The sequence below is a fragment of the Sturnira hondurensis genome, unplaced genomic scaffold, assembly GCF_014824575.4.
Source record: "Sturnira hondurensis isolate 20B ecotype Veracruz unplaced genomic scaffold, ASM1482457v3 Scaffold0017436, whole genome shotgun sequence".
NCBI lineage: Eukaryota > Metazoa > Chordata > Mammalia > Chiroptera > Phyllostomidae > Sturnira > Sturnira hondurensis.
The window spans coordinates 8,857,849-8,875,203 of NW_028090067.1; the positions used below are offsets into that span (position 1 = coordinate 8,857,849).

The 17,355-nt window shown below is 37.3% G+C and overlaps 1 protein-coding gene across 1 annotated transcript in view; it reads right to left on the reverse strand.

Annotated features, from left to right (window-relative positions):
- Positions 1-7,113: 7,113 nt before the first annotated feature.
- Positions 7,114-17,355, reverse strand: part of NUP37 (nucleoporin 37) — a 42,106-nt gene continuing 31,864 nt past the window's right edge. The window contains exons 6-10 of the mRNA XM_037068287.1: positions 14,865-14,955; positions 10,087-10,268; positions 9,334-9,384; positions 8,045-8,138; positions 7,114-7,556 (exon numbers count right to left, since the gene is read on the reverse strand). Coding sequence (XP_036924182.1) covers positions 7,443-7,556; positions 8,045-8,138; positions 9,334-9,384; positions 10,087-10,268; positions 14,865-14,955 — 532 coding nt within the window. The 3' untranslated portion in view covers positions 7,114-7,442. The remainder of the gene's footprint in view (positions 7,557-8,044; positions 8,139-9,333; positions 9,385-10,086; positions 10,269-14,864; positions 14,956-17,355) is intronic.

The window sequence follows — 17,355 nt, forward strand, 5'->3', positions numbered from 1 at the left end:
CTTGGAGCTGTCTGTGCCCATTTGTGCTTCTCTCAAGTATTCTGTGCATCCCCTAGCATGAGCTGTCCTAAGGTATCAAAAACCAAACCAAACCAACAAAATAAGCCCAAACAACACTTAAGAGAGCTCAAAAGGGTGTCACACTTGGCATAGAACTGGACAGAACTAAGCATTTGGGTCACTGTGAACAAAATAAAGGCATTGTCTGCGCATTGAGCTTTGGGTCTGAGAATGCTCAAAAATTTTTCTATATGAATTAATGGTAATTGCTTCTTTATTTCACACCATTTCGTATATAAAAGGTTTCATAGGAACACCCTACTTTCAGATAGAGGAAACCTATAATGGGTTAGGAGCTGGTTGGTTTGCATATACAAAATGTGCTTAGAAGTAAGTTGTTTTATTATCTTTAGGAATTAGCTAGTCCTGGGAGAGGTAGTCTCTCCCAGGGTCTACCAGGCCACAAGTGCCAGATATTCAATACAGAAAAAAAAAGTATGTTTAATCTAATGGGTCCTGTAATGAATGGATGCCTAAAAGACAAATACAAAATCTAAGAAAACACACTCGCCTTGCATAGGTGAACTTTCAGGTAATGTGTTCAGTAAGGCACCTCTGTCCTGAGTCTAGGGTCTCATTCAATTTCTGAAGAAGTGATTTCAAGGGAAGGGGTAGCTGCCTGGCCATGCAAGAGATGGGGAGGATTCGTGGGGTAATCTAACAGTTCTTCAGCCAGGGTCTCCACCAAATCTGTTTTGGTAACCTCTGAAACACTCGCTCTCTCTCTTCAGAGGAACTGATGCCCCAAGAAAGCCACGTATCTTCTTTCCTGCCTTAGAAGATGAAGCCATTCTCTTCTTTTAATCCTTATACCGCTCCTTGCTTTCATCACTCCTTTAGTATCTCGCACATGTGTATCTTTACCTTTTTGTGACCATGTGGTATTACCAAACTCTTTGTAATTTCTTTGTGGTCAGAGGCCAGGGTCCATTTCTTTAAATTCCTTTACAACATTGTAGAGCTGTGCACATTATAGACAATTAAAAGTCACATATTTTTAAGTTAAGAATTTATTATAACAGTGAAATGTTTATCATGGAAAACAGAGCAAAGAGGAAAAAAATGTCACTCAATCGCTCTTCTTAGAAGTAACCATTACCATCTTTACAGAGACATGCCACTTTATTTTAAATCCACAAAGTGAGATTTCTAACCCCTGGGAGGGGGGCGGGGTATAAATGAGGTAGGTCTCAGTCTAAAGTCTGCTTAGCTTTGTATATTCTATAGCACTCTGTCCTCTTCACAGAATAATCTTCTCCTTTATTAAAAAATTGCAGTAAATGATGCCACTATCAGCTGCTTCTAATTAACCTCCCCTGGCTGTTTCAGTAAATGACTCAGCACCTGGACTTCTTAAAGCGGTCAGGTTTTTTTGAATCACAACCACATAAAATCACTTAACACTGCTCTGAAAGTTCAACATCAACTTTTGGTCCTGTAGCCTTGTTTCTAGAGTCCAAAATGATCATGTTAGAAGCTTTGCTATTACCCTTTTAAAAAATGGGCCAGGAGGTGTGAGCCAGTCAGTCTAGGAAAGTGATTCACAACACTTTCCAGTATGAGAGCCCTTAATAGAGAAAAATGCCGAGGGTCCCCAGATGATCGTGGCTGGATATTGAATATTCATTGAATGAGCACATACGCACTGTTGAGGATTTCAAATGGGAATATTAAATGGAAACGGTGAACTATATTGGGAAACTAACTTAGAATCCCCAATTTTTAATTCAAAGTTAGTATTTCACACCCTTTTATTTTCCAGGCTAGGGTCTACTAGTTTTCCTACAATAGATTCTGCCGTAGAAAATCTTGCCTCTTATACATCACACAGGCCGGGATGGCTCAAGTATTCTGGCTTTCACCTGAACTCCAGAGCCAAACCTGGGGTCACATAATAGGTATCAAGAGGACAGGCACACCTTGATGTATTTGGGAACTTTCTAACCGTCTCAAGATTTACGAACGGGATCTTCAAAATCCACTCTCTCTGAGGTGGAGGGATGGGCTCTTTGGCAAGATGCATTCTTCCTACCTGCTAATGGTGTTTGGGTGGGTGGTGAGGAAGAGGCGGACATTAGGGCACCAGACAACAGCGTCTGCTAGGGTTTACATGGGTAAGTTTGATACTGAAGCTGTCTGTGACTCCAGGAAGTCACAGTTTCAAAGGAAAAAAAGGACTTTGGTAGCGGTAAGATGTATGTAATATTAAGAACCCCTTGCAGTAATTCCACATTCTCCCACTTATTCGCCATAAATAGGTAGAGAGCCACGATCCAGGGTTTTATAAAAATTATATACACAAGTGAACACACTTTAGTTATTGTGGCAAGTGAGTGGAATGCTGGGGAAAAGAACAGGCCAAAATCAATGAAAGAATTCCAGAACAGCTCCATGGGCTTGAGGGTTAAAGTATTTGTAGGGTGAGACCTGTGATACATCTGTACACATGACCAGGTCCTCTACTTGCTCAAAGTCAAGTGCCAGGGAAATCTTACTGGAGCACCACGGCCTTCAATGGGGGATGCACACACAGATGTTCTCCTTGGTACAGGGTTTTGGAGAGCGAAGCATCATTAGTTGTTTACAGCACAGCTTGAGGCTCCATTGTCCAACTCTCAGGAGAACCAGCCCTACAGAACATTTGGCAAAGCATTTAAAATTCCAGATAATATAAATCTTAATTTAAAAAAATGCTGTAGGCTGGAAACCAAAGTGAGCTATTATGTGATAACTACAATAAAATATACCTGAGTGATTTTAATTGTGATAAACAAACACCTAGCTTTCATTAGTATAAGAAGAAACTAGCAATTAGCCAAGAAAGTTCTTTAAAAAATAACACGTTGGTATGGTGTAAACTTAATATTAGCTAAGAAAGTCATTTTTTTATAGTTACAGTCTAAGTAAAAATGAACCAAAATGAACTAATTTGTTTAGACAGTCTTTCTTATCACTGTGGTATCCCTAGTTGTCTCTGGCTTACCTTAGGGGTTAGTTGTCTGGGGCTCATTTCCTTTATACACTGTCTCAAAAACAGAGATTTCCTAAAACATTATTAGAAAGCTGTTACTCAAGATGGCTACAGAGATGAACCTTAATTTCAGCCAGAGTCTAATCTTGTCTGAATTTGGCTCAATGATAGGACAACAGTTGTGTTTATCAAAAGGATCAAAGTGTTATGTTTAACTACCTTTAGAAGCAAAGATATCAGCATCACTTATTGCATTGTATTAGAGGAAGGAAACAGGTACTCTTCTCAATACAGCACTAAAAATGCAGTTGGTGGAAATGCTTATTTCATATACCTTTAAATCTATCTGGTTACTCAAGTTGCTTGCAAAGGCTGAGAAGCCTGGTGTCATCCTCTTTAACTTACCATAGTTTATAGGTAATGTGCACCGCCACATTGCCGTGAATTTTATAGGTTTATGTAAGTGTTATAAGCTCTTAGGTAGCATATTGTGTTAAAAATTAGTTGAGAAGGTAAATAGCTCTATAACAAAGACTTAGCTCTATAAGTTAAACAGAAATAGGCTGATCCAGGGAAATTTCCAGGCAAATGTAACTTGATCCTACATAAGGGCCAAGGCAGTTCAAAGAACACTGAAAAAGGCAGAAAGCAGATTGAATGCTTTTGTATTTCCCATGAATTCTGTGTCCATGCATGCAAAAAAAAAAAAGGGTTACACTGAGTTTGAGTAATGGATATGTCATGCAATGTGGGTTCATTTTTCCTTTTATGAAGTGAGATCCTCAAAGCTGGTACCCTAATTATTTTGTTGTGTTACTGTGATTAGTTAAATGGTTGTTATACATTTTTTAGATTTTATTTCTTTATTTTAGAGAGAAGGAAAGGAAGGGAGAAAGAGAGGGAGAGAAACATCTATGTGTAAGAGATACATAGATCAGTTGCCTCTCACACACCCCCAACTGAGGCCCTAGCCTGCAGCTCAGGCACATGCGAACCAGTGACCTCTTGGTTCACAGGGAGGCACTCAATCTACTGAGCCTCACCAACCAGGGTGGTTGCTAAACATTTTAAAGTCATGTTAATTATAACAACAAAAGGACTTATGTTTTAAAGGGCCTATTTCTTTAAATGTATAATTAGAAATGCATGTTAGCTGTTTTGAAAACTCTCTCCAATGCCTGTTAAAATAAATGTTTTTGAATCAGCAAGGTGTTAAATTAAAGAACAGTGTTCTCTCCTGTCCCTGTTACTGAGCGCACCAACAACTTGCTAACAACACACCGGAACAAAATGCTGCTTCTGAGGACGTGACAAGCCTCTCATGAGGAGTATGTGGAAATGGACCATCTTAATGGGAACTTTTACTTTGAAAATTTTATTTGGGTTCAGAACTAAGGCTATTACTAGTATGGCATAAAGTTGGATTAAATCGAGTTTAACTTTTTGAGCTATAGAAAAACATGGGGAATAATCTGGAGCAAATACTTTTTCTCTCCTCAGAAATGTCTTGGGCACAGTACTGTCTCATAACTCCCCAATCAGCATTTCTGGGATAATGTCAGATTTTGGACAATTACAAAAAACCAGACACAAATGTGCAAACCAGATTTCAATTTCTTCTCCACTGACATGAGATTTAAAACAGCAACAGGAACATTTCTAAGTCAGTGTCAATATGTAGTCGCAAATTACCAAAGTAAGAAACCAATTGGAGTGCATGGTGTGCAATTTTGTGTTTTGGCATGGGAGAGACATTGAAATATTCACAATGTACAAGCCAAATCATAAAAATAAAATGGGACTTATGATCCCATCATTTTGAAAAAGTCGGATTTAGTTCTGACATCTTGCAGATTTGTGATATCCTGACTTTTGCTTCAAGAGTCCTAAATAATACAAGTTTTAGAACATAAGCACAACTTCTTTTTTCTTTTCACAATGTTTGTAAGTGAAGCAATCCTGAGGAAAACTTAATTTCAACAAAAGAAAAACCATCTTAGACATATTTATAAACACTGAGAAACTAAAACTTACTGGGACACACACACACAGATCTCATGTTATTTGTCAGGGAGATGTGATGACCAATAACTAAATCCCAATCAAACATTTCCTCCTTAGTCTAATTTAAACGCAGTTCACTGAGAACCAAGTTTACTAAGGAAAAAGAATACCATTACACCATCTAAAGAAACTGTACACACTAAGTTTAAACAAAGTAGAAATTGGAAAACTGTTGCACAGCTTGTATGCAGAATCTAAAAAAAAAATCCTACAGTTGTCAATGCTTACTAGGATAAAATGTGTACCATTTCTGAAACTAGGAGTAAAGGTCTTTCTCTCATTTCTTAAGAATGTCTTATCTCAGAGTCACCGTATTAGTTTACAAATGGAAACTGCCTGCCTCTCTTCAGCATACTGCGTTTGCATGAACACCATGGGTTATTTTCTAGCAGATAGTAGTCTGACTGGGTAATTTCATCAGAAAACTGTTATATTTGGGTAAGCCCTTATTCCGGAGAATCCATGCGTTACATAACTAAGCCCAATATACTCATCTCTCTAAGCTCCAGCCCTAAACACAACACACTTAATTCCTAAGTCAACTTTTCTAAGTAAGTACAACGCAGTTTTCAAGTACACTGGTCTAATCTGTCACTTCGGGATGTATCCCTTATTTTTGGAATATATCCTGAAATGACAAATTTTTACAGATTCTTTGGCTTATCCTGAGGTTAGGGTTCTCTGCCCCACCACAGAGACTGTTAATGGGAATCAGGCCAAAATTCTCTGCCTCTTGCCCTTTTAATTCAAAGTCTGCTTAGGAAGGGGTAAATAAAACTATTCCTTATTATTTGGTACTAATATTTTACTGTACCAAATAATTGACATGGAAATTGCTATGCCATGTAATTTTTCATTTGCACTTTAAGGCATATAACAGTTTATACCAAACATACGCATGATTATGAAACTTTACTAAAATTTAAAAAATACCTGTAACATTTCCTTATCTCTTAAAGATAATTTTCTTGATTCTATAAGATACTTATTCTAAGACATCTTATGAATATAGAACTTGAGTAGAATTATTTATTTGCATTATTAATTAGAATAAAATCCCAGTTCCTCAAACATGAGAACTACACACATCTCTGATAGAAAGTAACACCTAAAGATCCCCGAACTGTGTGGCAGACACGTGTTAGGTATTTTTATTCACTTTTACTTAACCCTCAAAGTAACCCCATGAAACACTGATTGCTACCTCTGTCTTGGAGGAGGGCATGTGGCTTTGGTGAGGCTTTAACTCCCAAGTCAGCAGAGTGTGTAGGACTTTATCTGATGCCACATCGGATGGACAAGCAGAAGCCTAGGCTTCCACTCTGATCACATCGGGATGTGTCACCAACACATGGTGACTGCCTTATGCAGTATCAATTTCAATGAGCTTTGAGAGGGTGAATACAGTTCTTTTGCCACTAGATGTAATCTCAAAAACATTTAAATTTCTTGATAAGAATGGTGAAAATTCATAAAAGGCAAAGGCTGTTAAAAGGCATTAAGTGGTAAGTTGTTTTCAAGTTCAGCTTTGTCCCACATAGCAGGTGTGTTAAGAATGTGGAGATGTACAGTCGAAAGTGATTTGCACGTAGTAAGTAAACAGGGTTGAGCAACATAATCAGTCACATTTTTTAAAAAATTAAAATTTTTTACATTAAGTTGAACAATAATCTTTAATAATTCCCGAAAAAGTTCTAAAATTCCTACACGTAACAGGTGGCTTAAAAAATGCATGTACACACATTCATTCAATCACTTTCAGAGTAACACTGAAAGAAAGACCCTTTCATCCTTTTGTAAATACTTGTCCCCAAGAATTAAGAAAACAGCGTATTTTTAAAGTATAGAGCAGGGGTGTCAAACTCATTTTCACTGGGGGCCACATCAGCCTTGTGGTTGCCTTCAAAGGGCTGAAGAGCTCCTTGCCCCTAGTTAAGGAGTAGTTACATTTATAGAGTCCTAAAATTATATTTGGCCCTTTGTAGGCAACCATGAGGCTGATGTGCCCCCCGGTGAAAACGAGTTTGACGCCCCTGGTATGGAGGATAGGATATACTTTGGATAATCCTGTGATAAATTCAAAAGCATTATGTTTCCTTGGTCATCTCTCTTCTGGAGCTGCTGAGTCAATTATAATATTAAGAGATGATTAAAAAACATACAGACACATATGTACACACTAAACAGAGTAGAAAAATAACATTTCAAACCATTGACATTTTATTTAACAAAAGCAACTGGGACATTTCTAGAGCTTATAGAGCATTTGATATAAAAATAAGGAATTCTCCAGAATACATACTAAAAATACAAAGCTTATGGATCTAAACTAGACAGAAAGTTTATTTTACATTTCAGTTACCCAGAACAACAGCTTATGGTCTCCTCCCACTACACACAGTGGGAGAGCTCTATGCCAGGAAAGGCCAGATCCAACGGCAACAGAACCAACGAGGATGGGCTGTAGAATAAGGAAAAAATTAAATCAGCCAATAACTCACCAAAGTTAACAAACAGAATCAACCTTTCAAAAATAAAAATGCATTAATACACTGTCTTCATAGCAGAATTAAAAAATATGCTCCCTCATAGGTGAAATATGCATTCTTTGCTTGCAGCTGGCTGGAATGAAGGATACAAGTAATCTATGATTAACTGATGCAGACCAGAGTCAAATATTTTTGCAGCCAAAACCAAGCAAGCAAGCAAGCAAAACTAAGTGAAGAAGAAAATACAACAGAAGAAATAAAATACTTCTTACATGAGTACTGACCAAAAGTCCATTACCACTGGTGATTTAAACATCAGAAATGCCTTCTCCTTCCAATTTAATCAGATAACAGATGTTCATGAATATCTTTAGTTACACATTACAAATTTGGGGGCTATAAGTGGAAAAGTAAAAAGCACAAATTTAAAAACATATGCCACAAAACATCTCCACATTACCTGAGGGTGTCCTAAGTGATGAATTTGGAACTGGCTTGCCATTTTGCCAGGATAACCTGTGGTTGCGAACAAGTATTCGTTAATTGTGGACCACCTAGAAAAAAAAGGGTGAAAATAAGTATAGTATCTTATAGATAACTGCAAACTTTTCTGAAACAGGTTATTTCTTTTTTGCACGACGTAATTTTATAACTCTAAATTTGTTAATATGGCTTTAAAACTGGACTGGGAATTCCAGGGAAGTTAACTGTATTTTCTCATTCTGTGAATGTTTATTAAATGCTTCTTGTGTGCCACTCAGTTAAGTTCCAAAGTTATACAAGGTTAGCAGTTCCTTTTTTATAGCCAAAGGGCTGTGCGGTAGGACACACAAACAAGGCATCAGACAGATATACAATATTACAAAGTACAATACACTAAGAAAACACATTTAATGTGGGATGAAGCTATGATGCCTGGAACTCTGGAGGTTGTCTTATCACCGTGAAGCAACCAGCTCAAAGCCTTGTCACTGAAGATGGCAGAGGGCAAGGTCTGACTCTTGATGACATTGGTGAACCACTACACCATCTGAGACTGCCCCCTCCAGACTTCTTGTTAAGCGCCATAGTTCATTGATTTTAAAATGTATATTTGCTCACATCTGTGAGATCAGGGTGCATCTTACAGTCTATTCCATTCTTATACTTAAGTGACTATAATATTAGATTTGATGTAATACAGCATATAATAAATGTCCTATTGGCTTTAGACTCTATTAGTAAGTTTTCCTGTTATTTGAAGCTGAAAGCACCCTAAAGACTGCACTGTGCCATGGAATATTGTGCCAACATCAATGGAAAACAACAAGGTAGATGTGTACGTTAATTTACGTGAAAAGAGCAAGTGGCAGAAATATAATGTCTAGCATGTTCTCATTTAGCACAGAATAGTTTGTATGTATAAATATCAGTCCACCTACATTTGAGATCTTGATCATTACAAAAATAAGAAAGCATATGCTCCAGATTGTGGGGGTGGTATTCATACAGTGGCAACATATTTTGTTTTTAAAAAGTTTTTAATAAACACTGGAAAACAAATCACTCTGTTGCTTAAGCCAAAAGACAAAAGCAAAAACTTAGGTAAACAAAATAGCCATTTATAAAATTATCAAGAAAAAAGGACAACCCCCAAACATCCAAACAAACAAAAACCCAGAACAAAGGAGAGGTTTGGGAAAGTATTCCCGGTGGTGTTACAGCATGAACAAAGTAATATCAAAACATCAAATTTTACTCCAACATTACCTAAATATGCAGGCTCGATCCATGTGGACAGGTCTTTTAACTTGAGGGTAACTAAAAGATAGTATTTTAGATTTTATGAAGTATGTGGTAATCTCAAGTAGAAGAACTTAAATTACAGTTTAAAAGGTATATTCTTTTTAAAGGACATAATATGCAATATATTTAAACTATGGCAAAACTCCAAATAAGCACTGGATTAAAATAGATGAAATATGATAAAGATATAAGGATGATGTAGAACCATTAGAAAACATGATCATTTTACAGGGTCAGTGTTTTTCTTCTTTATTTAATGTTAGTAAACACTCAGATCAAAGATTTCCTCCTCTGTACTGCTATTTCTGGGTTATACTCAAAGTAAACCTGCAAAGTACAGATGCCCACCTCTGTTATCTAAAAGCCACAGCTCTGGCCCTCCTGCAGGAGAGACTTGCTTTGCTCTACAGCAGGGGTGTGAAACTCACTTTCACTGGGGGCCACATCAGTCTTGCAAGTTGACTTCAAAGGGATGAATGTAATTTTAGGACTGTATAGATGTAACTACACTGTAACAGTTAAGCGAGAGCTTGGTGCTGCTGCCAGGTAGAGACAAGGTGCTAGGCCGGATAAAACAAGGTGGAGGGCTGGATTTGGCCCGTGGGCCTCATGTTTGCTACCTGTGCTCTACAGTGAGGGCCAAATACACAAAAATGGCTCAATGAGTCATTCGATAGTGGCTGAATTTTGGTAAGCATAAACGTACTAAGAAGGTACCTGGATCGAGTAATATCCCAAATTAACCAGTCATTTCCTGCAACAGCTCCAACTTTGAAGGTATTTTTTAAGCACCAGTGTGCTGACATTAATGGCATTTGTTCTGATTCAAGAGATAAAATAGCCTGTTGGGCTGTAAGATCATAAAATCGAATTGTTCCATTCTTCTCTGCAACCATCAACTGTAAGAGAAAAATAAAGAAAATTCAACCACCTAATTCACCAAATTTGAGAAGTAGCAGAGATTCAATTTATATAGTAAAACTTAAACATTTGCATATATTATAAATGGAAGATCAAATGCAAAGGAAGTAAAAAAATCATGTAAAAATTTTAAAATCAAATATATAAAAAGAACCTTACATAAAATTGGCAAAAGAAAGACTCAAGAAAATTTGGCACAATTTTAAATGATGTATGGTCCTCAGAAATAAATCAGCGTAAGCACTCATTCTGGGAAAAGTTACCCTTAGGTTTTATTGCCTAGAAAGAATAGATGAATGTGTGTCTAGCAAAACAGATATATTTATGGGTTACACATCCTTATGCAATGTAAGTCTGTTTCCAGAATGGAAGGCAGCATGGTGCAGTTAAAGAGCACAGACAGGCCAACTGTGCAAGACTATATTCTCCACTTAAAAGGTGAATGACCTGGCCAAGTTACGAGGCTTTGATTGGAGGCTTCTTCGTTTCTAAAATGGGGACGTGAGGACAAGAATAGCTATGGCATCACTGCGGTGATTCAATGAGTAATGCACGTAAAGCACCCAGTACAATGCTTGACACATAGCAGCCAATCACTCGGTCCACAGCAGTTCCCATTACTTCCATGTTCCTTTCATTCTAAAGTGCTACTGATTTAAGATGTTCAATAAATTAATCAATTTTTTACTCCTCCCTAAGAAATACTTGATCAAATGCACAAAATGATTATAAGATGGTATGAGTTAATGCATGTCATTCAGAATTGCTTTGGCACAGAATAGGCACTCAGAGAACATGAGCTATTATTACAGGTTGAAGTCAGACTGAAAACAGTTCTAGCAAAAAATAATTTTTTTGTTATTTACTATTTCTAAAACTGTGCTCAATTGTGGTAACAGATTTTTTTTGTTGTTGTTAGAACAAATAGATTTGAAAAGTTAAGTTTGGAAACTGGTAGATTTAAAAATGTTGCAGGGGAGTTTTTTCTTTTAGGGCTTCTCAGAACCATAAACAGTAATATGCACTAAATTTCATGGGTGAACTAGATTGAGGTCAAATCTGTGACTGTGTGATCTTGTGAAAATTACTGAAAAACCTTCTGGTGTTTCAGTTTTCTTATCTACAGAATGAATAGGATAATATTACCAGCTTCAGAATGTTTTGTGATAATTACATGAAAGAACACATGTAAAAGTACACAGCACAGTTCCTGGCACTGAGAAAGCATTAAACAATTGTTGATCGTTCCACCTCATTTCATTTAGTGGCTCTCTAACCTCTTTTCTCTTAGGGTCAGAGACTAAAATATCCTCAACTCCAATTCTCTAATCCCATGACATCCTAAACTGTTGGTTCTGTTATAACTTCCTCCTGAAATCCAAGCTCCAACTCTAGTTTATTGAATTTAAAAGCTTAGTTTCTGGATACCTTGTGACTTTTATATTTTTTACTATTAAATACTTGCATTTGCTTTGTGCTTTCCAGATTATATGACTCTTTCGTATCTCATATGATTTTCATAAGAATTCTATGAGTCCTGGCTGGTGTAGCTCAGTGGATTGAGCGCAGGCCTGTGAACCAGAGGATCACGGTTCGATTCCCAGTCAGGGCACATGCCTGGGTTGCAGGCCAGTTCCCAGCAGGGGACGAATGAGAGGCAACCATACATTGATATTTCTCTCCCTCTCTCCTTCCCTTCCCCTCTAAAGATAAATAAATGAAATCTAAAAAAAAAAGAATTCTATGAGATACGTAACCACGAACCTTCTTTTTCTTTCTTCTTTGGCAGCCTTATTTTCATCAAGACCAAGCACAACAGAACAAAAATTTTGGGTTTGATCTGCTGTGGTAGACCACTAAGAACCACTAGATTGTATTAGTAGTAATAACATCAACAATGACAAGGAGCTAAAATTGACTGAGTGCTTATTATGGGACAGGTTCTCTTTTAAGGATTTTAGAAGTGTTCACTCATTTCATCTTCATGAGCTTCCATTTTACGAGATGAGAAAGTGAAAGCATGATTGAGAGAAGTTTCGTAACTTGCCAGACATCACACAGCTAGTAAGCGGTGAACTGGGATCTGACTCCAGGCAGTGAACTCAGGAGTCCATACTCTTAACCACTTCTGTATCATCGTTCCATGTTAGGTTTCCGAGTTTAGTGGTGATGTGTGACATGGGTATTTTAAGATTAGTCCAACTACAGTAGGCCAGAAGAACCAACAGCTGAAGACTTGAGAAACAGGCTAAGGCTTAGCAAGAGGTGCTTGTACGAACAGAAAGATGAAGAATACACCTTAATGAGAGAGAGGAACGGATTCTGGTTACAGTGAAGGGAAAATTAAAGACCTAAAAATGTTTGCATTATAGAGAAAAAAGACATCAAAAGTAATTTTAGGAGAGTTAGTACCAACTTAGAGCAGGGGCTTCAAAACATTCTAAAGTCACGGAAACAATGAAAAAGATGGGGTGGGGTGGAATTTTAATGATATACAAAAATGGGGGAAAGTAGGCTTACAGTTCTGAGTACACAAAGCACAGAGTTCATTATTGTATTATTATTTATTATTGTATTATTTTCCATATGAACAACTGTAAACCTACTTTTGCCCACCCCTACGGAAGAAAAACAAAAATTAACTTAAAGCATATAGAAAAAACAAATCTGAAATAGTCATAATTAAGCATTAAAATGTTTTGGAATATAAATTGTAATAAATATTCTCATTTGTCATCTAGGTCACTGTTTTTAAAATTAGCTTATTTTATTTTTAAATGGAGATATGTAGAATTTTGGTAGAATCACTGATTATGCTTCAAGGAGACTCATTCCTACAAGGAAGAAATCTAGGACCTAGATTGAGAAATTACACATGGAAATAAACCCTGCAATATGTAAAGTGAATAAATTAAATATGTGGAAATAAAATCTAGGACCTGGATTCAGAAATTATACATGGACATAACCCCTGCAAATGTAAAGTGAATAAATTAAAAAATACCACTCATGCACATACAGAGTACAATTCAACTGACAAAAGATCCAACAAGCCTGAAGTAAGTGTTCACAGAACCCCAGGGCTCAGAGAGTACATTTCTATAGCCTGGGGCATCCCCACCGAGGACTGCCTCCTCTGTGAAGGCTGTGAGCAGACCTGATTAATCCATCTCTCCATCATCATTCCATTTACTAAGTTTTTTGGATTCCAACACTTAAAATCTGTGTTGCTATATTTACGTATTTTTCTTCCTCTAAGGCGGTGTGTAACTTAATGACTAGGGCTTTATTCATTCCTTCAGCTTCTCTTACAGTAAAGGATACAGTGTAGGTGAGAATTAGCCATTGTAATAATTCACAAATACTGGGTGAAAGAAGAATTGGCAGAGGAGAAAAAAGGAAGATGCACGGGAAGATGCTCAAGAGGACTGGAATAATGCAGTTTAAAGATAAGTGAGCCATGTTTCAAGACAGAAGTCAGTGTGAAAAGCTGCCTTGAGATTCAGGAAATTCTGACTTTCCTTTCCGAATGGATTTGTTAAAAACATCACCGATGGCTTCTGAGAGAGTCATGGAGACTGAAGATTATAGAGCTAGACCAAGAAATGGGGAAAGAGGAACTGAGGTTAAGGGCTCAGACATTAGAAATATAAGGTGTGAAGAAGACAGACTGAAATTAAATGGGGAGATGGAAAACTGTGATGGTTAAGAGGAAGAACCATGGAGCAGGCTGCTTAGGTTCGAAGGCCAATTCTTCCAGTTAGTAGCTGTGTGACCTTGGCCAAGCTACCTAATGTCTCTAAGCTTTGGTTTCCTTATCTGTAATATAAGGCTCTTACCTGTCTCCTAAGGTTGCCATCAGGATTAAATGAGCTGCTAACATAGATGAAATGCTACAATGGGCCAAATATATGTAAGTATTATGTATTTGTTATGATGAACCAAGCTTATCATTGTGTGCAAGTATGAGGAAAGAGTCAACGGAGAAGTAGGAATGCATGAGAGAGCTAAGAATGCAGAACATTTACAACTTTCAGAAGATGAACGATTCTAGTAAAAGATAAAATACAGTGATGCCCAAGAGAAGATACTGGTGAAGGAGGGAACTCTTATTGAATGGCTCCCATATTCTCAACGAAACAAAGGTTAAAGCCAAGTGCTATTTTTAGAATTTAGAAAGCCCTACTTTGAACAGGAATTGAATATCACTACAGTTAGGTCCAATTTGCTCTTATACCATTGATACTTTCTGTTTATACATCCTCACAAGCAAGGATTTAACTTTTTTTAAAAAGAAATATTGCTACTAGATAGTCTGGGCATCAGTTTTTAGACCATGATTTACCAAAGAGTGAGAGAAGTATACTCTGAATAAATGCCATTGACAGATGATGGTTGTTAAACATATAGAACTTTTAAGGTACGGTTTTCTAGAGTAAATGCATTTGGGATTTGGGACAATTAGAATCCCTGAGGTGGAAAAAGTCATTGACTTTTCTCCTCCGCATGTACATGCATTACACACGTGCATGCCTTTTCAGCTTGATAAAAGAAGCTAAGTTATAAACAACAACCTTAAAAGTTTCCTCTGGATGCCAGCACACACTCATCCCAGGGGAGTTAAGAACAAAATGCGATGTCTGCATTCCTTCCAAGTTCCAAATCCTAAGAGAAGAAGCATAATTTAAATATTTTTGATGTATCACTACTAAAACAATAAAATTTCCATGAATTTATGCAAAGCTATAACTAAAGATTATAAAGTAGACATTTATATTTAAAGGATAGCATTGAAAATGATAATTATTTTAGAAATTGTGAAAGTAGGATGAATTTAACTTCCACCACACTGAATCACAGAAAAAGAGTCACATACACTCTCTCTTTAATTAATTTTTTAAATCACTTTTTATTTTCTCAATTAATCCTCACCCCAGGACACTTTTATTGATTTTTAGAAAGAAAAGGAAAGAGAAATATTGGTGTGAGAGAAATTTTGATTGGTTGTCTCCCTTACATGCCCCGACTGAGAAAAGAACCCAAGACCTAGATATAGGCCCTGACCAGGGATCAAACTCGAAACATTTTGGTGCATGGGACGATGTTCCAACCAACTGATCCATCCAGTCTGGGCTCTCTTTAATTAATTTAATACAGCAACACGTGTAACCAAATTAAATTATTCATGTATTCCTTATTTTGTGTGCAGAAGCTTAAAATCAGGTTGTATTCCTACATCAGTATCCATTTCAATGAACAAGTTTCCACCAAGAGTGTTTTACTTATGCACACACACGTGCACGTGTGCACACACGCACAACTGGGGCTCCCATTTTCAAAATAACGTATAAAGAAACTAGCGTGAGGTGATGTGAATGTAGGGAGACAAATAGTTCCCCACGGTTGCTTCTTCCCTTTGCCTTTTCATGTCAGGGACTGATTCCTATATGGTTTTTGATCTGGCTTACTTCCCCAATTCTCTTTATCAAAGGTGGCTTTGATCGATGGCTACCACGTTAAAGGTGAGCTGAAGGGAAAAAACACCTGGTCCTCCCACTATCTCCCTATACTTACAAATCCATAGTAAAATGACCAAGCTCATCACTGACATGGCTTTCTATCTCAATTTCTTTCGCATCCTGAGTGGAGACCAAGACTCAGAAATCTCACTTTGTTGTGAGAAGTGCTATCTCCCACTGAGCTGGTTAGGTTTCTAGCTCATTCCTCACACTTAACCACTATTATATCTCACTTGCATAGAGTGTGGCATAGAGTTGGCATGGCAGGGGACAGAAGCTGGTAGGTGGTTGGCAAAGTGCCCCAGAACTCTGGACTTAAGAACTGCGTTCATTCCTTAGACATTTTCCTTCTAGGTTTTATAGTTCATATCTAATTAGGAAGTATAAAAAAAATTCAGCAAACTTAAAGAATACAAGGTCTGTCTGGAAAAAGTCCAGCCATTGTTAATATAATGAGAACAGTTTGAACAGCATCGATGTAACCTGGCAGCCAAGGAGAGTGGACTGGAAGGTACGTGATGAATAATGATGACTTCACTGCACTAGTCTGTGGGGGCACTAGATGCCATTGAATATGTGTACTGTGTGGCCATCACATTCAAAATAATTGAGTAGAACAATGAAACTGCATCCAATTTTGCGTGTAAGCTTGAGCATTACTCCACAGAAACTATATGGATCATTCAGAAGGCTGCAGCTATGGCAACTGGTGATTGGCAGCTTCATCAGGACAATGTACCTGTTCATGTATCACACCTCATGCAAAATTTTTTGGCAAAACATCAAGTCACCCAGGTGACTGCCCCCCCCCACCNCTCCCAAACCTCAGATTTGGCGCTTTGTGACTTCTGACCTTCAATGAGATTCAGGAAAATACGACAGGGGCAGCTGATGGCAATTGGGAGAACTGTGTGAGGTTACAAGGTGTCTACTTTGAAAGGGACTGAGGCATCATTGTCCTATGTATAATATTTCTTGTATCTTGTGTCTTCTTCAGTAAATGTCTCTATTGATCAGAGTATGTGGCTGGATACTTTCCAGACAGACCTTGTGTATCTTTAAAGTCTAGGCAAAAATTTATTTCAATGAAAGTAGATATAATTATTGAACAATGCTACTATTCTGTACCAAGCCACCTTAATCAAAATATTTTTCCATCCTTGGAGAAATTAGAGGTTCCAATCTTGAAATATTATAGTAACATACAAAGTAACATAAATTGTTTTCAAAATGATTATTTACTTGATGAGATGATTTAGAAGCATACTCTTTTCTCTTGCTAAATCAACGCTTTTCATCTGTATGTACTATATAAGGGAGAGAATTACAATTTAACTGAAGAGGTAAATCACACTTACCAAGGGTTTATGCAATTGTGTTTCACTCCCCCCAATGAAAAGGTAATTAATTATGGCAACTGAATATTTCTTTCTTCTCCACTGCCTTTTGTATAATAAAGTGCTGGGCTAGTATGTGTTTACTATGACTTAAATAGTAGGAATTTGTCTTGCACATTTAGAGAGCCCCATGAGGGTATGGTTTAAAT